General features: G+C 33.8%; 2 protein-coding genes across 2 annotated transcripts; both read right to left on the reverse strand.

The window, feature by feature from the left end:
- Positions 1–836: 836 nt before the first annotated feature.
- LOC138865947 (uncharacterized) lies at positions 837–1,526 on the reverse strand. The gene has a single exon (XM_070137435.1). It carries the CDS (start codon positions 1,524–1,526, stop codon positions 837–839), a length of 690 nt encoding a protein of 229 aa, XP_069993536.1.
- A 45-nt stretch (positions 1,527–1,571) lies between these two features.
- On the reverse strand, positions 1,572–2,015 carry LOC138865948 (craniofacial development protein 2-like). Its single transcript, XM_070137436.1, has one exon. The coding sequence runs from the start codon at positions 2,013–2,015 to the stop codon at positions 1,572–1,574; it is 444 nt and encodes a 147-aa protein (XP_069993537.1).
- Positions 2,016–25,672: the final 23,657 nt, after the last annotated feature.

The following is a 25,672-nucleotide window of genomic DNA, read 5'->3' on the forward strand; positions in this document are numbered from 1 at the left end:
AAACATCATATTCCAGGGGGCTTTCCTTCTGCAATCTTTCGTGAGCAAGTCCATAATGATGGCAAACAGAAATGGACTCAATGCTGATCCTTGGTGTAATCCGACTTGTATTGGGAGATTGTGTAGTTCCCACTGCACACTTCACTTCACTCACGCAACATTCATACATGTCTTTGACCACTCTTATGTATTTCTCAGGTACCCCTTTATCTCGCATGCACCAATAGAGCTCCTCTCTTGGTACTCTGTCATAAGCCTTCTCCAGGTCAATAAACACACTGTGTAATTCTTCCTGGCTCTCTCTGAATTTCTCTTGTAATTGACTCAACACACAGATGGCATCTGTTGTTGACTTGCCTTTCATGAAGCCAAACTAATCTCCACGATGTTCCTTAACCGGCTCTCCTGCACTCTTTCATATAGTTTTATGCTGTGGCTCATGAGCTTGATGCCTCGGTAGTTACCACATTCCATGATGTCTCCTTTATTCTTGAAAATTGGTATTAAAGTGCTTTTCCGCCATTCATCAGGGACTTTCTCCTCCTCCATGATTTTGTTGAGTTCTTGCTTCAGATATTCAATTCCAGTAATTCCTAAGCTCTTCCACACCTCGACCGGTAGATTGTCTGGGCCCACTGCTTTGCCATTCTTCATCATCTTCATAGCATTCTCCACCTCCTCACTTGTGATCTCACTAGGCCTTTTCTCCACGACTCTCTGGGTCTCTTTCCTGCTTTTTCTAGGGTTCTCCTCATTCATCAGTTTGCTGAAATATTCTTGCCATCTCTTCAGTATCTCAGCATTTTCCACTAACACATTGCCCTTTTCATCCTTGGTCAGCTTTGTCTGGTAGATGTCTTTGAGTTCTTGTCTCTCTGCATCGCCATTCTCAGTGCCCGCTTCTGTCCATCGATGGTCCCCATGTCCTCATACAGCACTTGGTATGCTCTTGCCTTTGCCCCGGCAACACTCTTCTTTGCTTCTTTCTTTGCCAACTTGTATACTTCTTTATTCTCATCGTTATTCTCCATGTCTAAGATTTTCTTTGCTTCCTTCTTCCTCTTGAGGCTCTCCTGTACCTCATCATTCCACCACCATGTCTTTTTTCCAGGTTTGCACTTTCCTGATGTTCTCCCTAACAGTCTTTCTCCTAGCTTTCTCAGGTATTCCGTCACTTCCTCAAAGCTCCTATTTCCTTCCCTTTCACTCTGCTGTAGTTTGTCTCTTGCTGCTGCCACAAACTGGCTCTGCGTATCTTTGTCTGCCAATTTCCACCATTTTGTTCTTTGTACTCCTATTACTTTCCTCCTTGGTGTTACACTCATACCCAGTGTACATACAAGTGGTCTGTGCTGGCTGGTTACACTCTCACCCAAGATCACCTTGCAGTCTTTTATGCTTCCTCTGTCACTCATTCTACACAAGATGTAATCAATTTTTGACTCTGCATCTCTGCTCTTATATGTTATCCTGTGTCTCTCTGCTTTCTTGAAGAAAGTGTTAACTATTCGAAGGCTGTGACTCATAGCAAAGTCAACCAACTGATCGCCTGCCACGTTGCTCGCTCCAACTCATATTCCAATGGTATCCTCCTTTCCTCTGTTGTTGCTTCCGCAGTGGCCGTTGAAGTCTCCTCCAATCCATAGCCTTTCACTCTCCGGTATTTCCCTCAGATCTTCCTCTAGGTCTTCCCAAAACTGCGTTTTCTCTTCTTCATCACAGCCCATTTGGGGTGCATAAGCACTCATGATGTTTACAATTTCTCCTTCAAGATCCACTTTCATCCAGATAATCCTGTCTGATCGCCTTTTCACACTCAAGACGCCTTTCTTGATGTCATCATTCAGGATAATACCAACTCCATTACGTTTTCCATTGCTCCCGTTGTAGAACAACTTGAAGCCATTTCCGATTTCCTTCGCCTTGCAGCCTTTCCATTTCGTCTCCTGGACAAACGTGATGTTAATCCTGCGCCTTTCCATCAGTTCCACTATCTCCTGTCCTCTTCCTGTCATACTCCCAACGTTCAAGGTGGCTATCCGAATTGTTGCCTTTACGTCCTCTACTCTCTCCCTCCTCCTCTGAGCTATCTTCCTTAGCCGTATCCGCTCTTGATACGGTAGCCGTCGTCCATTTCTCACAAGTGTACGGCGATGTCCTTGCGCGTCGCTTGTGGGGAACGCCCTAGCCAGGTCTGGATTCTGATTTGCCTCATTTGGTTGGAGCAAAGTTTTATGCCGGATGCCCTTCCTGACGCAACCCTCACCAATTTATCCGGGCTTGGGACCGGCACGTTTCCCAGACTGTGGAGGTTCTCCGAGGTTAACGACTTGAAAAGAACAAGCCTCAATGGGTGGTCTTCTAAACCGAGTAAACTCCCCGTCCAGTAATACGTGGCTGGTTTCCTTCATTTTATGCAATAATGATGATAATTATGATGATAATATCAATGATAATGACAATAATAATGATAATAATGATAAAATCATAATTATAATGATAATTTTGATAATTACTGCAATAATAGCAATAATCAACTCTACTCCAATAATTTTCAGACTAATAATGACAATAGAAATAATATCATTATCATTGTCATTATAATTATTACTATTGTCAATATTATTTCTAAAATTATCATTATTGCTATTATCATTATAAAAATAGTTATGATGATGAAAATAGCTATAATAATTAGCATAGTAATCATTATAACTGCAATAATGATGATAATAATGATAATCATGATGATAATGACTATAATGATAATAATCATAAGAATAATGACAGTAATGATAATAATGATGATAATAATTATTATCCAGTCCATTTATAATGAAATAAAGGCCAAGAGTAATAAAATCCAAGAATTCGAAAAAAACGGCAAAATCTAGCGTAGAAACGTCGAAAAAAAACCTTTTCGCTTTTTATTGGTAATTATGAGGATTTTAACATTAATTCAGATAATTGTGATGATTTTCATGATAATTCCTTCATTATATGCAATGATGATAATTGTGATGATAATGACAATGATAATGACAATAATAATGATAAAATCATAATTATAAGGATAATTTTGATAATTACTGCAATAATAACAATAATCAACTCTATTCCAATAATTTTCTGACTAATAATGACAATAGAAATAATAATAACATCATTATCATTGCCATTATAATTATTACTATTGTCATTATTAATTCTAAAATTATCATTATTGCCATTATCATTATAAAAATAGTTATGATGATGAAAATAGCTATAATAATTAGCATAATAATCATTATAACTGCAATAATGATTATCATAATGATAATCATGATGATAATGACTATAATGATAATCATAATAATGACAATAATGATAATAATGATAATTATTATCCAGTCCACTTATAATGAAATAAAGGCCAAAAGTAATAAAATCCCAAAAGTCGAAAAAACGGCAAAATCTAGCGTATTACAACCTTGTGAGAGAAACATCGAAAAAAAAACCTTTTCGCTTTTTATTGGTAATTATGAGGATATTAACATTAATTCAGGTAATTGTGATGATTTTGATGATAATTCCTTCATTATATGCAATAATGATAATTATGATGATATTGTAAATAAAGTAATAAAATCCCAAAAGTCGAAAAAACGGCAAAATCTAGCGTATTACAGCCTTTTGAGAGAAACGTCGAAAAAAAACGTTTCGCTTTTTATTGGTAATTATAAGGATTTTAACATTAATTCAGGTAATTGTGATGATTTTCATGATAATTCCTTCATTATATGCAATAATGAGGATAACTGTAGTGTACGGCTCCGTACGTCCCGACTCTAAGGATGATGTCATCTCCATGAACATCGGCCAAAGCAACACGACCCGCCAGAGACGAAGTCCCCGCCGTGTGCCACATGCGGTTATATCTCGCAGACGTATTTTTTCCTCCGCAGGCTTTCTTATTCATTTATTTTATTTTTACAAGTTCAACCACCAGTCAAGAAGGATAGAGTTGACTGTATGTTTGTAGTGATGAAATGAAAGTTATTTTTATAACCATGAACGTAATTCTAACCAAGTCTCACTATTTTTATGGCGTTGAAGTCGCCAAGCGACTTATATATTTTTAAACCTGAATATTGTAAATATATTAAGGCTGAAATGCACAGTTCTTCCCACAACTATTCATTATCGGATTTTCTCCGTATCCTTTCCTTTATTTATTTTTTTTCTAATGTTCTTTCCTCTTGCCGACGTCTCCAAATTGTCGCGATAACCACCGAAGGAAGTGACGGTCGTTACCTAGCTTCTTTTTTGTTTTTTCCCTTCCCTCTCTCGTCTCGGTTGTTTGGATTGCCGAATTATCGGCTTGGTCTTCAGCCACTTCATTTGCCTATTTCCTTCTTTCGCGCCATGCCTGGGGCTTGGCTTGGGGGTTTCTTTCGGGGTATATAGACTAGTGGTTGAGGGAAGGAAAATAACTTCGGTCCTGACCTCTGTCCCGCACTTTGGTCCTTCGCGGTTACAATTTTACCTGTGTTGTGCTCTCGCTCGGATTTACCCTGGGATATACTTTGCGCACGGATTTACCAGGATTGCTGAGTATCTCCTCAAAGCTAAGTGACATGGTTGTGTGTAGGAGACGACTGGTCTCTTTTGGACTTTAGCGTGACATGCTGCATTATTATCTGCAGGGTGCACCCTTTCGTGAAGTCCCATAACATTTTTGCGTATTTCCCAGTGTTTGAGAGCATTAGGACCAAGTGATTTAAAGGAACACTGCTTGAGGATCCGTACCTCCAGTGTAATCATTTTTATAACTAAGTTATTACTTAGTTTCTTTTCATTCCTGCCTGAGGATCCGTACCTCCTGGAATAAAGATCTTTTTCAGTACCTTTACGTACTTTATCGTTGATTGTTTTGTTTCGCTTAATGCGTGTTTGTTGATTTCTGCTTGATCTTGTTGGTGATCAAGCAGCCCTTTGTGATTGTACCTTCAGGGTGACTCTCCCTTTTTATGACTTAAGTTAATACTTCGTTTTATTTCGTTCGTACTTGAGGATTCATATCTCCTGTACATTTATTTTACAACCAAGTTAATTCATGTTACTTTCGTCCCTGCTTGAGGATTCGTACCTCTGGGGATAAAGATCTTTATCAAGATCTTTTTTTCGTAATTGTTTGATATAGGTTTCTGTTGATCTCTGCCTGACCTTGTGGGTGATCAGGCAGACTTTGTTGCTCCGTATCTCCTGATAAAGAGCCTTTATCACATGATATGTGATTTTTGTTGTTGTTGTCGTTTGTTGTTTCGGCTGATTCCTGTCTGACCTTGTGGGTGTTCAGGCAGTCTTCGTGAATAGTCCCTTCCTTGACTTTTTCAGCCTTCTTATTAATTTATTTCTTAATTCTTATGCACACAAGTACTCTTATTAGGTATCCGTCAGCATTAGCTTTGGTTTAACAGTTAGCATCCATTTGGGTTGGATGTTAACAATTTAACGTAATTTAGGGACTTGGATGTTTTTATGCTGACCCCCTAATAACAGTACTTCTGGAGTTGGGACGTCAACTTAGGGAGGACATTTTTATATTTCGTGGTAAGTTTTATCTGGTGTTAATTTCTCGTGCATCACCTCCGCTGTGATAAATCGGTGATGCACACACCTTTGTCTACCTTTCCATGACTGAAAATGCCTGTACCCTAGTGAGTGCAACTTGCTCCTAAAATAAACATCATACCATCTTAGAGCTTTTACCCAATTCCAGTCAGGACATAAATTGCTCTTATTTACCACCACTGAAGTTCTGGTTCTGACCAAGATTAGATGCATAAAATCTTTCTCTGACTCGGGTCTCCTAAACAGCATATTGCTGGTTGCTCTGATATCCCGCAACCCTTGAAAGGCTGTAAAAAGGCTAGTCAAATCAGAGAATATTAAGCTGATATTAAAAGAACAGATCAATTTTGCTATACCTGGGTTCCCGCTCCCAGCAGGCAGATGCTCAAACCGAAGGGAAGAAGAAGTGTATGATCTTGCTTTTTTCTTCCAAACACGTCCACGCAGACGCTCAGCCTACGCTATCTCCCTTTTCACATCTACACACTTACACATCCAACATTCAATACACGCATCCTGTACTTTCCTTCCACCCTTCTCTGATACAACGCCTACACCCACTTACACAACACACACGGTTCCCGAACCTACTAATCGGGTGGTAGCAGCGTGCCGCAGGCCTGGAACCTTACATCTGTTCACTGCAGACGAATCTTTTCCCTTGAGCAAAAACTCCATATTCTCGGTTGAGCCCGGACTCAACCAGACAACTTAAGTCTACTGGGTCTACGCCCCGCTACAATAATTATGATGATAATGACAATGATAATGACAATAATAATGATAATGATAAAATCATAATTATAAGGATAATAATGATAATTACTGCAATAATAGCAATAATCAACTCTATTCCAATAATTTTCAGACTAATAATGACAAAAGAAAACAAAAATAACATCATTATCATTGGCATTATAATTATTACTATTGTAATAATTATAATAATTATGATAGCAATAATTATCATTATTGCTATTATCATTATAAAAATAATTATGATGATGAAAATAGCTATAATAATTAGCATAATAATCATTATAACTGATATAGTGATGATAATAATAATGATAATCATGATGATAATAACTATAATGATAATAATCATAAGAATAATGACAGTAATGACAATAATGATGATATAATCCAGTCCCTTTATAATGAAATTAAGGCCAAAAGTAATAAAATCCCCAAAGTCGAAAAAACAGAAAAATCTTATGAGAAACGTCGAAAAAAAAACTTTATCGCTTTTTATTGGTAATTATGAGGATTTTAACATTAATTCAGGTAATTGTGATGATTTTCATGATAATTCCTTCATTATATGCAATAATGATGATAATAATGATGATAATTACAATGATAATGACAATAATAATGATAATGATAAAATCATAATTATAAGGATAATTTTGATAATTACTGCAATAATAACAATAATCAACTCTATTCCAATAATTTTCAGACTAATAATGACAATAGAAATAATAATAACATCATTATCATTGTCATTATAATTATTATTATTGTCAATTTCTAAAATTATCATTATAAAAATAGTTATGATGATGAAAGTAGCTATAATAATAAGCATAATAATAATTATAACTGCAATAATGATAATAATGATGGTAATCATGATGATAATGACTATAATGATAATCATATGAATAATGACAGTAATGATAATAATGATGATAATAATTATTATCCAGTCCATTTATAATGAAATAAAGGCCAAAAGTAATAAAATCCCATAAGTCGAAAAAACGGCAAAATCTAGCGTAATACAGCCTTTTGAGAGAAACACCGAAAAAAAAACTTTTCGCTTTTTATTGGTAAATATGAGGATTTTAACATTAATTCAGGTAATTATGATAATTTTCATGATAATTCCTTCATTATATGCAATTATGATGATAATTATGATGATAATGACAATGATAGTGACAATAATAATGATAATAATGATAAAATCATGATTATAATGATAATTTTGATAATTACTGCAATAATAGCAATAATCAACTCTATTCCAATAATTACCAGACTAATAATGACAATAGAAATAATAATATCATTATCATTGTCATTATAATTATTACTATTGTCATTACTATTTCTAAAATTATCATTATTGCTATTATCATTATAAAAATAATTATGATGAGGAAAATAGTTATAATAAATAGCATAGTAATCATTATAACTGCAATAATGATGATAATAATGATGATAATCATGAGGATAATGACTATAATGATAATAATCATAAGAATAATGTCAATAATGATAATAATAATGATAATAATTATTATCCAGTCCATTTAAAATGAAATAAAGGCCAAACGGCACAGCCTTTTGCGAGAAACTTAACGCTTTTTATTGGTAATTGTGAGGATTTTAACATTAATTCAGGTAATTGTGATGATTTTCATGATAATTCCTTCATTATATGCAATAATGATGATAATCATGATGATAATGACAATGATAATGACAATAATAATGATAATGATAAAATCATAATCATAAGGATAATTTTGATAATTACTGCAATAATAGCAATAATCAACACTATTCCAATAATTTTCTGACTAATAATGACAATAGGAATAATAATAACACCATTATCATTGACATAATTATTACTATTGTCATTATTATTTCTAAAATTTTCATTATTGCTATTATCATTATAAAAATAGTTATGATGATGAAAATAGCTATAATAATTAGCATAGTAACCATTATAACTGCAATAATGATGATAATAATGATGATAATCATGATGGTAATGGCTATAATGATAATAATCCCAAGAAAAATGACAGTAATGATAATAATGATCATAATAATTATTATCCAGTCCATTTATAATGAAATAAAGGCCTAAATTAATAAAATCCCAAAATTTTACAATATAGGCGTATTACAGCCTTTTGCGAGAAACGTCGAAAAAAACTAAAAATAATTAGCATAGTAACCATTATAACTGCAATAATGATGATAATAATGATGATAATCTTGATGATAATGACTATAATGATATTAATCATAAGAATAATGACAGTAGTGATAATAATGATGATAATTATTATCCAGTCCATTTACAATGAAATAAAGGCCAAAAGTAATAAAATCCCACAATTCGAAAAAACGGCAAAATCTAGCGTATTACAGCCTTTTGAGAGAAACCTCGAAAAAAAACCTTTTCGCTTTTTATTGGTAATTATGAGGATTTTAACATTAATTCAGGTAATTGTGATGATTTTCATGATAATTCCTTCATTATATGCAATAATGATGATAAATATAATGATAATGACAATGATAATGACAATAATAATGATAATAATGATAAATTCATAATTATAAGGATTATAATGATAAAATCATAATTATAATCATAGTTTTGATAATTACTGCAATAATAGCAATAATCAACTCTATTCCAATAATTTTCAAACTAATAAGGACAATAGGAATGATAAAAACATCATTATCAATGTCATTGTAACTATTACTATAGTCATTATTAGTTCTAAAATTATCATTATTGCAAATATCATTTTAAAAATACTTATGATGATGAAATAGCTATAATAATTTGCATAATAATCATTATAACTGCTATAATGATGATAATAATGATAATCATGATGATAATGACTATAATGATGATATCATAAGAATGATGACAATAATGTTAATGATGATAATAAATATTATCCAGTCCATTTATAATGAAATAAAGGCCAAAAGTAATAAAATCCCAAAAGTCGAAAAACGGCAAAATCTCGCGTATTACAGCCTTATGAGAGAAACGTCGAAAAAAAACTTTTTCGCTTTTTATTGGTAATTATGAGGATATTAACCATAATTCAGGTAATTGTGATGATTTTCATGATAGTTCCTTCATTATATACAATAATGATGATAATTATGATGATAATGATAATGATAATAATGATAAAATCATAATTGTAAGGATAATTTTGATGATTACTGCAATAATAGCAATAATCAACTCTATTCAGATAATTTTCAGACTAATAATGACAATAGAATTAAAAATGACATCATTATCATTGTCATTATAATTATTACTATTGTCATTATTTCTAAAATTATCATTATTGCTATTATCATTATAAAAATAGTTATGATGATGAAAATAGCTATAATAATTAGCAAAATAATCATTATAACTGCAATAATGATGATAATAATAATGATAATCATGATGGTAATGACTATAATGATAATCATAAGAATAATGACAGTAATGATAATAATGAGGATAATAATTATCATCCAGTCCATTTATAATGAAATAAAGGCCAAAAGTAATAAAATCCCAAAAGTCGTAAAAAACGGCAAAATAGAGCGTATTACAGCCATTTGAGAGAAACGTCTAAAAAAGCCCTTTTTTTTATTGGTAATTATAAGGATTTTAACATTAATTCAGGTAATTGTGATGATTTTCATGATAATTCCTTCATTATTTGCAATAATGATGATAATTATGATGATAATGACAATGATAATGACTAATAATTATAATAATGATAAAATCATAATTATAAGGACAATTTTGATAATTACTGCAATAATAGCAATAATCAACTCTATTCCAATATTTTTCTGACTAATAATGACAATAGAAATAATAATAACATCATTATCATTGTCATTATAATTATTAATATTGTTATTATTATTTCTAAAATTATCATTATTGCTATTATCATTATAAAAATAGTTATGATGATGAAAGTAGGTATAATAATTAGCATAATAATCATTATAACTGCAATAATGATGATAATAATGATGATAATCATGATTATAATCATGATGATAATGACTATAATGATAATAATCATGATGATAATGACTATAATGATAATAATCATAAGAATAATGAGAGTAATGATAATAATGATGATAATAATTATTATCTAGTCCATTTATAATGAAATAAAGGCCAAAAGTAATAAAATCCCATAAGTCGAAAAAACAGCAAAACCGAGCGTATTACAGCCTTTTCGGAGAAACGTCGAAAAAAACCCTTTTCGCTTTTTATTGGTAATTATGAGGATTTTAACATTAATTCAGATAATTGTGATGATTTTCATGATAATTCCTTCATTATATGCAATAATGATAATAATTATGATGATAATGACAAAGATAATGACAATAATAATGATAATAATGATATAATTATAACGATAAATATAATTACTGCAATAATAGCAATAATCAACTCTATTCCCATAATTTTCAGACTAATAATGAGAATTGAAATAATAATAACATCATTATCATTGTCATTATAATTATTAATATTGTAAATTTCTAAAATTATCATTATATCTATTATCATTGTAAAAATAGTTATGATGTTGAAAATAGCTATAATAATTAGCATAATAATCATTATAACTGCAATAATGAGGATAAAAATGAGGATAATCATGATGGTAATGACTATAAGGATAATCATAAGAATAATGACAGTAATGATAATAATGATGATAATAATTATTATCCAGTCCATTTATAATGAAATAAAGGCCAAAAGTAATAAAATCCCAGAAGTCGAAAAAACGGCAAAATCTAGCGTATTACAGCCTTTTTAGAGAAACGTCGAAAATTTTTTTTTTCCTTTTTTATAAGTAATTATGAGGATTTTAACATTAATTCAGGTAATTGTGATGATTTTCATGATAATTCCTACATTATATGCAATAATGATGATGATTATGATGATAATGACAATGATAATGACAATAATAATGATAATAATTATAAAATCATAATTAAATTAATTTTGATAATTACTGCAATAATAGCAGTAATCAACTCTATTCCAATAATTTTCAGACTAATAATGACAATAGAAATAATAATAACATCATTATCATTGGCATTATAATTATTAATATTGTCATTATTATTTCTAAAATTATCATTATTGCTATTATCATTATAAAAATAGTTAGGATGATGAAAATAGCTATATTAATTAGCATAATAATCATTATAACTGTAATAATGATGATAATCATGATAATCATGATGATAATGACTATAATGATAATAATCATAAGAATAATGAGAGTAATGATAATAATGATGATAATAATTATTATCCAGTGCATTTATTATGAAATAAAGGCCAAAAGTAATAAAATCCCAAAAATCGAAAAAATGGCAAAATCTAGCGTATTGCAGCCTTTTGAGAGAAACCTCGAAAAAAAACCTTTTCGCTTTTTATTGGTAATTATGAGGATTTTAACATTAATTCAGGTAATTGTGATGATTTTCATGATAATTCCTTTATTATATGCAATAATGATGATAATTATGATGATAATGACAATGATAATGACAATAATACTTATAATAATAATAATAAAATCATAATTATAATGATATTTTTGACAATCACTGCAATAATAGCAATAATCAACTCTATTCCAATAATTTTCAGACTAATAATGACAAAAGAAATAATAATAACATCATTATCATTGCCATTATAATTATTGCTATTGTCATTATTATTTCTAAAATTATCATTATTGTTATTATCATTATAAAAATAGTTATGATGATGAAAATAGTTATAATAATTAGCATAATAATCATTATAACTGCAATAATGAGGATAATAATGATGATGATAATGACTATAATGATAATAATCCTAAGAATAATGATAGTAATGATAATAATGATGATAATAATCATTATCCAGTCCATTTATAATGAAATAAAGGCCAAAAGTAATAAAATCCCAAAAGTCGAAAAAAAAACGGCAAAATCTAGCGCATACAGCCTTTTGAAAGAAACGTCAAAAAAAAAAAAACTTTTCGGTTTTTATTGGTAATTATGAGGATTTTAACATTAATTCGGGGAACTGTGTTGATTTTCATGATAATTCCTACATTATATGCAATAATGATAATAATTATGATGATAATTATGATGATAATGACAATAATAATGATAATAATGATACAATCATAATTATAAGGATAATTTTGATAATTACTGCAATAATAGCAATCATCAACTCTATTCCAATAATTTTCTGACTAATAATGACAATAGAAATATCAATATCACTGTCATTATAATTATTACTATTGTCATTATTATTTCTAAAATTATCATTATTGCTATTATCATTATAAAAATAGCTATGATGATGAAAATAGCTATAATAATTGGCATATTAATCATTATAACCTTAATAATGATGATAATAATGATGATAATGATGATAGTAATGACTATAATGATAATAATCATAAGAATAATGACAGTAATGATAATAATGATGATAATTGTTATTGCAATAATAGCAATAATTAACTCTATTCCAATAGTTTTCATAATGATAATAACAATAATAAGCACGTTTCCTTAAGAATAAAAAAGAAGAAAGAAAGAAACAAAGAAAAAGAAAAGAAAAGAAAAAGTCCACAAATTAGACTTATCACCATTCTTTATGTTTTTCTGTTGAATTATTTGCACGGAAATTAGAAAACGGGGAATGATTTTTTTTTTCTCTCTCTCTCTCTCTTGCATCCTCTGAACTTCATATACGTAATCATAAGTAAGCATTGTTGTTTTCTGATCGCTGTTTGGCATATGATATGATGAGATTATCACCACTATCATAATTGTTATCATGACTAGTAGTATTGTTATTATTACAAGTAATATTGTTTTAACAGCATTATTGTTTATATTGTTATCACGACTATTATTAGTTAATATTATGTCAGTGATGTTTTATGTGTCATAACAGTAGTAGTGGTATTTGTCATAACAGCAGTAATATTATCATAATGATGCAATTCTGTTAATGAAAGTAATAATAATGATAATAATAAATGTTTATCTATATATACAAGTTTCTCCTATATAGTCTCAGAATCCTTGTTTTCTTACGTATACTGCATTCAAAGAAAACAGTGATCTTTCTCTCATGTTCTATTTCTTTTTTTTCTCTCTCTCTTGTTCTTCTAATTCTCGTGTCTTTCTTTTAATAGATCTCTATATTTTAATTTAAAAATACCTTAAAGTATTCAGGATGTGTTAATGGTAATTAATATTTTGCCACAGAAACATAGGCTTATTCATATGATACCTGTGGTTGTTAAAATTGTATGTATATTTATCTGTATCTATATTTATCAATCAATCAATCATTCTAAGGACTAAATGACCAAGATATTACACATCTTGCATTGGAAGATATGACAACGTGACACTACTGAGTCAACACACCAAAATGTTTAGTTTGTAGGAAAATTGTGTGTGTTTTGAATACTTGCAAGTGTACTTCATTAATTTTGCTTCGTTGTCATTTTCCTTGTCTTTGGCAATTTGATTAATACCTTTTTGCTTTCTGTGTAATGAACTCTTCAAATCCCTTTAGCTTGTTTCTATTTTTGTTTGGACAATTGATGGCAACATATCTATTTACTAACTTCTGCGTTTAAAATGAATAAGCCCCGATGCCCAAGCTGTACCAAGAAAAAGAAAGCGATTTCGCCTCAGATTGCGTTAGAATTGCAGGCGTAAGGCTTTTATCATAATTCTGATACCTGTTATAAGAAAGTGGAGAAATGTGAACGAGGTTGGGCCAATTATAATTTTAACGGTTGGCTGAAAGTGTACATAGTTTTTAGAATGTATCAACTGCGCGCCTGTCATTTTGGTGCTAAAATTGGTGTCGGATATGTTTTACAATACAGTGAAAGGATAAGAGTTGCTATGGCAATAAGATTTTCAGGTGATATTGTCAAACTTCATTAATTTCTTCCAGCTCGAGTCTAGATTGAAATGTACGTGTAGGTCGTTATGAAACAGGAACAATCAGCTCTCATGATTGGAGAAACATGAGAGGCAGTAAAGAAACACACAGTACAAAAAATCAGCATTTTAAAGTAGGCTGTAACAACTACCTTTACAATTATGTCTCGAAGAGACGTGTTAGAGAGGAGCCACTGCCACCACCCACTTAGTTGGCGTGTGTATATATGGGAACGTGTGTATATACAAGAAGAATGATAGTATAGAAGACGGATGTGGGGAAAGGAGAGAAAGAGTGTAAATGCAGTATGTGTGTGTAGTGAATATATATGGTACGAGTTCACCGAGGTTGGTAAGCGTGAATTGAGGCGAAGAGAGGCGTATGCAGAGAGATTAACCTAACGCAACTAAGCAGATACCCACTTTGATAAAATAAGTAAAAAGAAATAAAACTTGTGCCATTGGAGCTAGGTAGCTGGGTTGTCAACTACCCTTTTAGCATTCTCTTTCTATCATTGTCAAATTCGGGCGTTTGAATAGTTAAACGAATTTATAAAACACAAGAAAACAAACGATGTAGTAAAATGACACTAAAATACGAACATTAAATGAAACGAAAACAATAAAACAAATCATGAAATAAGGTAAAATCCAATCCAATCAAATGAACAGTAAAAGTAAAGCAAAAGGAACTTGAACCATCAATAGAACGGTAAAACAGAACAGAACACTGTAAATCAAACGATGAAACAAAATGCACTTAATACATTAAAACACTGAGCATAAAAACGGTAAACACAGTAAAACACAAACGATATAATAAAAATCCCAAAAATGATAACAAGATATGCAGGTCAACGAAGTCACTTTTATCGAATAAATACCTGACCAATTATTTCTTACAACCTATAGTAACTATCTCCACGACCACTTATATCTAAGACAGGTGAAAGCATATTCCGGGGTTCCACGGACTGTCTTCATCAAGGCAGACCACCAGCAAGAATCCCATCTCCTTTATATGTGTACTTACCATGTTGTTTGTGGGCGGGAATAGTGTAAAACGTTGGTTCTTTTTTCTTTTGATTAAGATAAATAAAACAAACCCATGTGTATGAAATTTTAAATCTCATTTAATGTAATAAAATAAGTTCAAATGAAAATCCATAAAAAAACTAAATCAAAATAATTGTGCAAAAACAACCAATATTTTATAAAATCACTTAAGATACTTTATATGAAACACTTGAATAAGCCAAATTAAGAAAAAGGAAGATATTTTAAATAATTGTGATTCAAGACCTAAAATTCAATGGACCTCAGATATTTAAAAGAATATATTTATAAAAGTCTTAACATATAAAAATAAAGAGCATCATCCTCGGGGGGTAAACATAAAATAATGCAAAAAATACAAGCAAATTATTGTATTTGGTAAAAAAAAATGTTTGGCAGAGGAACGTACGCGAGCATCCTCCTCATTTCGCCAGATAAACGCCCTTTTTCTCGGGGCCTGTTGTTGATTTCCGAGTTCGGACAATGCGTCACATTGTAGAGTATAAACCATTGGGTAAATGGGCGATGTCAGTAAGGTAACCCAACAATCCCCTTGGAAATAGTAGGGCAAAATAACGCTACCTCGCGTGTTCCACCAGGAACTGGTGTTACCACCTTGAAGTCATCGTTTTATTTTATTTTATTTTTTTACCCGTGGAAGAGTTGGAGGTAAGAAAAGATATTTCATTTATGTTTTATTACCTCCTGGAGTGATCGTTAGATATTTTGCGAAGACCATCATTACAAGGTTTTGATCCTCATCCCCCCCCCCCCCCCCCGCACACCATGTGTTGAATAGTCATTTCTTTTCATGGGAAATGTTACAAAAGAATCTATCAAATAATAAAATAAAAGATAAAAACCCAAAAGAGGAGCAAAAATGGGATTAGCGGCCTCTCTTGGTGGCCTTGGGTCACCGTGACAACAGGCAAATTTGAAGCCATAGATGAAGTAGTCAGTATAGCTGCTGCAGTTATCGTTGCTTTATTCCCCTCCGGTAACTGTAATTCCTTGACTATCAAGATTTCAATTGAATTTTAATGTTTTGTGTCCAGATTTCAAGAGATTGGCCATATATAATTTACTTAACACACGCACGCGCACACACACATAATTATTATTATTATTTATATAATTTTCATCATTATGTAATGATTATTATTATCATCATTAACAATGGTATCATCATTATCATTACTATCGTTATCATTATCATTATTATTACTATTATTACCATTATTATTGTTATCATAGTGATTGTCATTATCATTATCATCGTTAATATCATTATTACTATCATTATTGTTACTAATGTCATTATCATTAATATTATTATTATTATAATTTTTAGTATCATTATTTTTATTATTGTTATCATCCTTATTACTATTGCAATTGCTATCATAATTTTGTCACTTTCCCTATTATTGTTATTATTATTGTTGTTGTTATCATCATTATCATCATCATCACTATCATTGTTATTATCATTATTTTTATTATCATTGTTATCATTATTTTTACTATCATTGTTATCATCATTATTTTTACTATCATTGTTATCATCATTATTTTTACTATCATTATTATCATCTTTTTTATTATTATAGTTATTATCATCTTTATTATTATCATTAGAGTCTGGTGGCAGAGAGTATACCCGGACTTAAGAAATATACAATGATTTGTTGTTTCTGGTAGATCTGAGCCTACTGATGAAGAATCAGTCGAGTGCAAAGTTCGCACCCTTGATGTTTTTAGTTTTTTGTGACCGATATTCAAAATGGCCGCTGCCGTTGATGATAATAACAAAGTTGATAATAATAACAATAATAGTATATTAATAATCCTAATAAATCATCATTATCATTAGTAGTTACAACTTGGCCTATTTTTGTCTCAGGATCCTGGTTTTGGATTCATATTCTAAGGTTTCGGGGGCTAGAAATCGACTGATACATATTTCATATACTTCCGGTGATATTTCACTAGATATTCCTTTTCGTGAGGGACATACTTAATAGTAAAATTATTATAAATTATTATACTATATATTGATGCTTCTCAGATGTCTAGCAGATGGTGCTATCTTTCTCTTCATTTTAGTTAAGTATTCTGATATTTTCATATTCGTGTTTATTTTGCATTGGTCATTGTTACTTTGGGCATATTCCAATATACAGATTCTTTTTTGTAGGTCATTGCCATAATAAATCTATTATACATAAATATCCTCAAATGATAATGAGGTATGTTTTTTTCTAGATGCCAAATGTAAAGTGAAGAGAGCATACTGCAACATCATGGAGTACAAATATTGATAATAGCGTAAACATTAGATCTTTTTTCTATTATACACACAGTCTCTAATATCCAACACTCGAAAGTCTACTCAAAATCCTCTTGATAATCATTATCTTCTACTGAATAGTCCTCTGATTTGTGCTGTTATCACCACCCTAACACGCACAGAAATTGAACATGATAATTGGCCTGAACCACGGTTGCCAGCGCCTGATCAGCCTCAGCACGTCTGCTGGAGTAAAAGACATGTCAGCTGGTGTAATTACTGATTGATTGCAGCGTATGTGTATCCATAATCATTTAGGTGTAATTCTGGTGGATTGAGGGCACATTCCAGAAAGCTGCTTATAACTTGCTTTTTGTGACGTGCTTTTCAATTACTTTTGTCATCAGTGGACGGTACCTCAGAGCCAGTGCGGAGTTTAGCTTTTACATTTTCCAATACTGAACCACATATCGAAGTAATGCCACATTTTCTTCAAGTGAAGTCCTTAACAAGCAGTAGTTAATTCAGAGACTTCATAAACTACACTTTGTTCTTCAACGTTGCCTGAATTGCTAAGAGTCTTTATTAATTCGTCTTTTTTTACGAATGGAAGTACATTTACCATGTCACATACCGAAACAGCATGACCAGGAAATAGATGTCCAACATTGTCATAATGTTTTTCCACATTTGCTTTGATATCAATATTTGCTCAAGTAATACTGGTACTTATCACCAAGTTGCAACTAAGCTGTCTTTCCACATAAAAATGAGCTAGTAAAACAAACACATGTGTCATCTGCAGTTATGTTGGTGGTATTCTTTCCGTCTCAGCCAGATTAACCTGTTGAATGATAATTAAATCAGCTTCCTCGTGTGTACTGTGATCTGGTCTCTGCCATGGCATATATTTATTGGTGTTGGCTCTGCTCCTATAACAACTAGTGTAAGGTTTATTGTCGAGAGGAAGCCCGAAAATCATCCAGTCCATTGGTGGATGGCGGCTTAGGCCGAGAGATAGAAGGGAGAGGATCCGTTCACTTCCTCGTGAGGAAGTCCTACAACCCAGGTACAAGTCCCGTAGTCAAATAGTGTTTGTTCTTGGCTTCTTGTTGTATCGAAATAAAGCACAAAATTGGCACACAATAATAAAAAAAAACACTTAAGAAAATAAATAGATAATAAGATCCTCATTCGGGAGGGACAGGTTACTACTGAAAGACTGGCTGGTGCTGGCCAATACACTATGAACCTTCTTGGTTGTAAACAAAAATTGATATCACATGGACAAGTCTAGCAATTCCCGAACAGACATGAAACAGGGTCAGACACTACCTTATCTTGATGTTCCAGCAACGCCACAGTAAGGGTAATCCACGGGGAACACACAAACACGAGTCCAGAGACAACTCCCTTTCAGGTTTAAGGATAAGCCTAAGTCCGATATGCGAAGTTGAACCTCGCCCGGGTTATGAGGGGAGCCCGGCCTGTGCTGACTAATGCCGACTCGATGAACGTATGTCAGTTAGTGCTGACGCGACAGAGTTTAGTCCTTACCCACCGTGATGCCCATCCAAAGTGGTAACATCCAGGCGAACCACCGACCCCTCGGATGAGAGACCGACACGTTAGCTCTGTATACTCCCGGTGTTTATTTCACAGAGACTAATATACAGTTCGGCTACGTCATTGTGGCTTCAGTTATTTCAATAAATATCACGTATGATAATTCAAGAACAGATTATGTGACACAAGTGTTCATTAACAATAAAGAACAATAAATATGTTAAACAAATAGCTCCAAAACCCAAACAAAAAGAACAGATAATAAAAGGTAATTAAAATCATCGTTAACAGACAGTGAAATAGTAAGCTAAAGTCTTTAGAATAAAAACAGAACAGACTAAAATCACAGAATAATGTGCAAGATTCACCGAGTGTCTTCTTTGAGCTTTCATTAATTAATTAATTAGATGACGTGGCAGGTTATAAATAGAAAAAAATAAAAATATTAAAATTTCATAAAACAAGTATCCGAGATTCAATTGGATAAGGACCGATAAAATCTCACAAAAATAAAGATCTGTTACCTGGCTTATTTTCGTCGGAGAAGGCTAGATTAGCGGCAACTCGAGGTGGTGTCATGGCGTCTCTTTTGATGATTGTTCAATATAATGTAACTATTAAACTATTAAAATAATTATTTTCCATCCTTTTTGAGAATTGAAAAGATAGAATCAGACGCCATGACACCTCCTTGAGTTACTAGTGATCTAGCCTTCCCCCTTATTCATCCCTCAAAGATTTGAAGTGTTCGAAACCCAAGGAAGAAGCTCGAGAAGAATATTTCAATAGCTTTATTTATACAGTACACATCAAGAACATGGGTTGGCAATAAAGATAGTGTTGAGTTGTTGGCGAGAATCATCTCCAGCGTGTTTGAGCGCGCCTGCTGGATTACCCTAAATTCGAGACCGGATTCGGGACCAGGGATCGAGTGTCAATGGGACAGGTAGGACACTAGGGTGGAGGATTGGTAGGTACAAGGACGGAAGAATGAAAAGGAGAGAAATAAATATAAGCCAAGAGATGGAGATGAAAGAAATTAGTAAGAGATTACCAAAGGAAAGGGAAAATAGTAGAAAACCAGGAAGAAATTAAAATGCGAGAAAAGTGACAGAAAAGAATAGATCACAAAGTAAAAGAACGAACAAAGATAAACGAAATGAATGAACGAGGAAAGCGAAGGAGAGAAAATGAGCGAAGAAATGTGAAAAGTAGAAAACGAGATTAGCAAAGTGGGGAAAGAATAGAAAGGAAAAAAGAAAAACGAGGAAAGATGGGGGTGGACGAAAAAAAAACGAACGGGGAAGGAGTGAAAGATAACGAAAGAAAGTAGGAAGAGACGAAAGAGAGTTAAAAGTACATAGAGTGCAAGTTTCAGAGAAGGGTAAATGAGAGAGAGAGGGAGGGGGGAGAGAATAGAGGTAAAAAGGGGGGCTAAAGGAAACAAGAGAAGGGAGTAAGAAGGAAAGGGGCACCTTTCAGGATGAATGAAGGAGGGTCAGAGATCTCACACTAGTTCCTTCCACTGTGTGGTACAGTAGGTGATGATTGTTGGACAGATATTTACAGATGAAAATAAAAAAGCTGGACCTTGTGTTCTGTAACTGTGGTACACATCATCGGTAGTCGTGATGTATTAAGAGATGGCAACGGCAGGCATTCTGTAGTGGACGTGTGGTACCCCACTATGATTGAGTCCAGACTAGGCAAGTTCTTGACAGCAGCAGCACCTCGCTCAGTACCATCTGTGGCAGCCACCTGCACTGTTTTTCGTATTTATATATTTTATTTACTTAAGCTTTCCTTCGGGTGGCTGAAGTTTTTATTTTTATTTCTTTTAACGGCAAATTGAATTTCACTTTCATTTTCCCTCATTTTATTGAAGAACAATTTTCGACAAGATCAAAGAGCCAATAAATACTGTCGCCTTGCCGCCAAACTCTCTCTTGGGTTGTTGGCTCGTCCGATCAGCCTAGTGTTGCTCACGGAGCGCCCGGACTCGCTGGACGTCTCTTTTTATTGCTTTGAAGTCTACGAAAGAGAGAGAAGTATATTTCCATTCTTTGTAAGAGGCCAGTTAGGATTTGAATATGTATTGCACATTCAGAAAATATACCTGATCTGATGTGAATCGACCTGATCTGATGTGATCTGACCTGATCCAATATGATCTGACCTGGTTTGATGTGATCTGACCTGATTTTACATCTGACCTGATCTTTTGTGATCTCCCTTGACCTGATATGATATTACCTAATCTTATGTGATCTGACCTTGTTTGATGTGATCTGACCTGGACTGATGTTGCCTGACCTGATCCGATGTGATATGCCATTATTTCATATCTGATCTGATGTGATATGATCTCATGCGATCTGACCTGATCTGATGTCCTCTGATCTTATTTGATGTGATATGACCTGATCTAATGTGATATGACCTGATATGACCGTTATTTTTGTGAGCTCGCGTGATATCATATCTGTCCTGACCTTTTTGTGAGCTTGCCTGATCTGAGGAGATTTGACCTGATCTGATGTCATCTGACCTGATCCGATGTGATCTTACCTGATCCGATGTGATCTGATGTGATATGACCTGATCCTACTTGATCTGACCTGGACTGATGTCATCAAACGTTATCCGATGTGATCTGACCTGATCTGATGTGATTTGACCTGATGTTATCTGACCTGGACTGATGTAATCTGATCTGTTCTGACAGTTTTTTTTTTGTGAGCCGGCCTGATCTGAGGAAATTTGACCTGATTATGTGATATGGCCGATCCGATGTGATCATATGTGATCTGAGCTGCTTTGCTGTGAATCGACTTGATTTGATGTGATCGGATCGGAACAGATGTGATCTTACCTGATCTGATGTGATCTGACCTTATTTGATGTGTTCTGACCGGGTCATATGTGATCTGACCTGATCTGATGTGAACTGACCTGATTTGATGTGATTTGACCTTGTTTCATATCTGACCTGATCTGATGCGATCTGACCTTATTTGGTGTGATCTGTCCTGATCCGGTGTGATCTGACCTGATTTGATGTGATCTGACCTTATTTCATATCTGACCTGATCTGACGTGATATTTCCTGATCTGATCTTATGTGATCTGATGTTATCTGATATTATTTCACTTGTTTTGACTGTTTTTCTGTGAGCTGGTCCGATCTGAGGAGATCTCACCTGACTTGATGTGATCTGACCTAATATGATGTAATCTGACCTGTTCTGACCTTTTTTTAGCTGGCCTGATGTGATGATGTGATGCGATCCGACCTGATTCGATGTGATGTGATCTGAACTTATTTGATGTGATCTGACTTGATGCGATGTGATCTGACTTAACCTGATATGATCTGACTTGACCTGATATGATCTGAACTAATCTCATGTGATCTGACCTTATTTGATGTGATCTGACCTGGGCTGACGTCGTATGACCTGATCCGATAGGATATGACCTTATTTCATATCTGACCTGATCTGATGTGACATGACCTGATTTGATGTGATCTAACCTGATCTGATGTGATTTGACCTTATTTTATATCTGACCTGATCTGATGTGATAGGACCTGATTTGATGTGATCTGACCTTATTTCATATCTAACCAGATCTGATGTAATCTGACCTTATTTGATGTGATCTGACCTGATTTGATGTAATCTGACCTGATCATATGTAGCATGTCCTAATCTGACCTGACTTGATGTGATATGACCATATGTCATATCTGATCTGATGTGATGCAATATGACCTGATGTGATGTAATCTGACTTGGCCTGATCTGAGGAGATCTGACGTGATATATGGTATAATCTGACCTTTTCTGACCTTTTTTGTGTGCGCTGGCCTTATCTGAGGAGATTTGAACAGATCTGATGTCATCTGACCTGATCCGATGTGATCCGATATGATGTGATATGACCTGATCTGATGTAATCTGACCTAATGTTATCTGACCTTATTTGAACTGTTGTGATATGACCTGATTTGATGCGATCTAACCTGGACTGATGTGATCTGACCTTATCATATGTCATCTGACCTGATCTGATGTGATATGACCTGACCCGATGTGATCTGACCTGATCTGATGTGATCTGGCCTGATCTGATGTGATATGACCTGATCCGATGTGATCTGACCTGATCCGATGTGATATGACCTGATCTGACCGTTTTTTTGTGAGCTGACCTGATTTCATATCAGACCTGATATGATCTGACTTGATCTGATATCATCTGACCCTCCCTCTCCCACTCTCTCTCTCTCTCTCCTTTTTATCTCCCTCTCAGCACCTACTCCAGTTGCAGCACCCACTCCAGCGCCAGCTGTAGCACCAGCTGCAGCTCCTGCTCCAGTGCCAGCTGGATGACGTCAGGTGTGGGCATACACAGGGGCGAGAGCGGCGAGTAGGAGCTGAGGCGTCAGCTCACTACAGATTAGGTCAGATCGCATCAGATCAGGTCATATCACACCAGATCAGGTCAGATCAGGTCAGATACGAAAAGAGGTCAGATCACATCAAATCAGGTCAGATCACATCAGATAAGGTCAGATCATATCAGATCAAGTCAGATCAGGTCAGATCATATCAGATCAGGTCAGATCAGATCAGATCAGGTCAGATATGAAATCAAGCCAGCTCACAAAAAACGGAAAGATCAGGTAATATCACACCATATCAGGTCATACATCAAATAAGGTCAGATCACATAAGATCAGGTCAAATCTCCTCAGATCAGGCCAGCTAAAAACGGTTAGAACAGGTCAGATTAAATCGGATCAGATCAGATCACATCAGATCAGGCCAGATCACATCAGATCAAGCCAGATCACATCAGATCACATCAAATCAGGTAAGATATGAAATAAAATCAGATCACATCAGACCGCATCAAATCGGGTCAGGTCAGATCATATATGATCAGGGCAGATCACATCAGTCCAGGACAGATCACATCAGATCAGGAAATATTACTTATGACATCACATCATCACATCAGGCCAGCTAAAAAAAAAGGTCAGAACAGGTCAGATTACATCATATTAGGTCAGATCACATCAGATCAGGTGAAATCTCAAATCGGAAACAGCTCACACAAAAAAGTCAAAACAAGTCAGATTACATCACATCAGGTCATATCACATCAGATCAGGTCATATCGCATCAGATCAGGTCATATCACATCAGATCAGATCAGATATGAAATAAGTTCAGATCACATCAAATCAGATCAGATCAGATCAGGAAATATTACTTATGACATCACATCACATCAGATCAGGTCAGATATCCTCAGATCAGGCCAGCTAATGATCAGGTCAGACCATATCAGATCAAGTCAGATCACATCAGGTCATATCACATCAGGTCATATCACATCAGATCAGGTCAGATCACATCGGACCAGGTAAGATCACATCGGATCAGGTCAGATCACATCAGATCAGGTCAGATGACATCGGATCAAGTCAGATCACATCAGACCAGGCCAGATCATATCAAATCAAGTCAGATCAAATCAGGTCAGATGTGAAATCAGGCCAGCTCACAAAAAAACGGTCAGATCAGGTCATATCACATATCAGGTCAGATGACATCAAATCAGGTCAAATCTCCACAGATCAGGCCAGCTAACAGGTCAGATTAAATGAAATCAGATTATATCACATCAAATCAAGCCAGATCAGATCACATCAGTCCAGGTCAGATCACATCAGCTCAGAAAATATTACTTATGACAGGAAATATTACTTATAATATTATTAGATATTACTTATTGTCAGATCAGGTCAGATATTCTCAAATCAGGTCAGCTAATAATCAGGTCAGATCATATCAGATAAAGTCAGGTCACATCAGATCAGATATGAAATCAGGTCAGCTCACAAAACACGGTCAGATCAGGTCATATCACATCAGATCAGGTCATAACAACATATCAGGTCAGATCACATCGGATCAGGTCAGATCACATCGGATCAGGTCAGATCACATCGGATCAGGTCAGATCACATTGGATCAGGTCAGATCACATCGGATCAAGTAAAATCACATCGGATAAAGTAAAATCACATCGGATCATGTCAGATCACATAGGAACAGGTCAGATCAAATTAAATAAGATCAGATCACATAAGATGAGTCAGAAAACATCAAATAAGGTCAGCTATGAAACAAGGTAAGATCACATCAAATCAGGTCAGATCACATATAATCAGGTCACATAATATCAATCAAGGTCAGAACACATCGGATCAGGTAAGATCTTATCAAATAA

This window comes from Penaeus vannamei, chromosome 23, assembly GCF_042767895.1.
Source record: "Penaeus vannamei isolate JL-2024 chromosome 23, ASM4276789v1, whole genome shotgun sequence".
NCBI classification, from domain to species: Eukaryota; Metazoa; Arthropoda; class Malacostraca; order Decapoda; family Penaeidae; genus Penaeus; species Penaeus vannamei.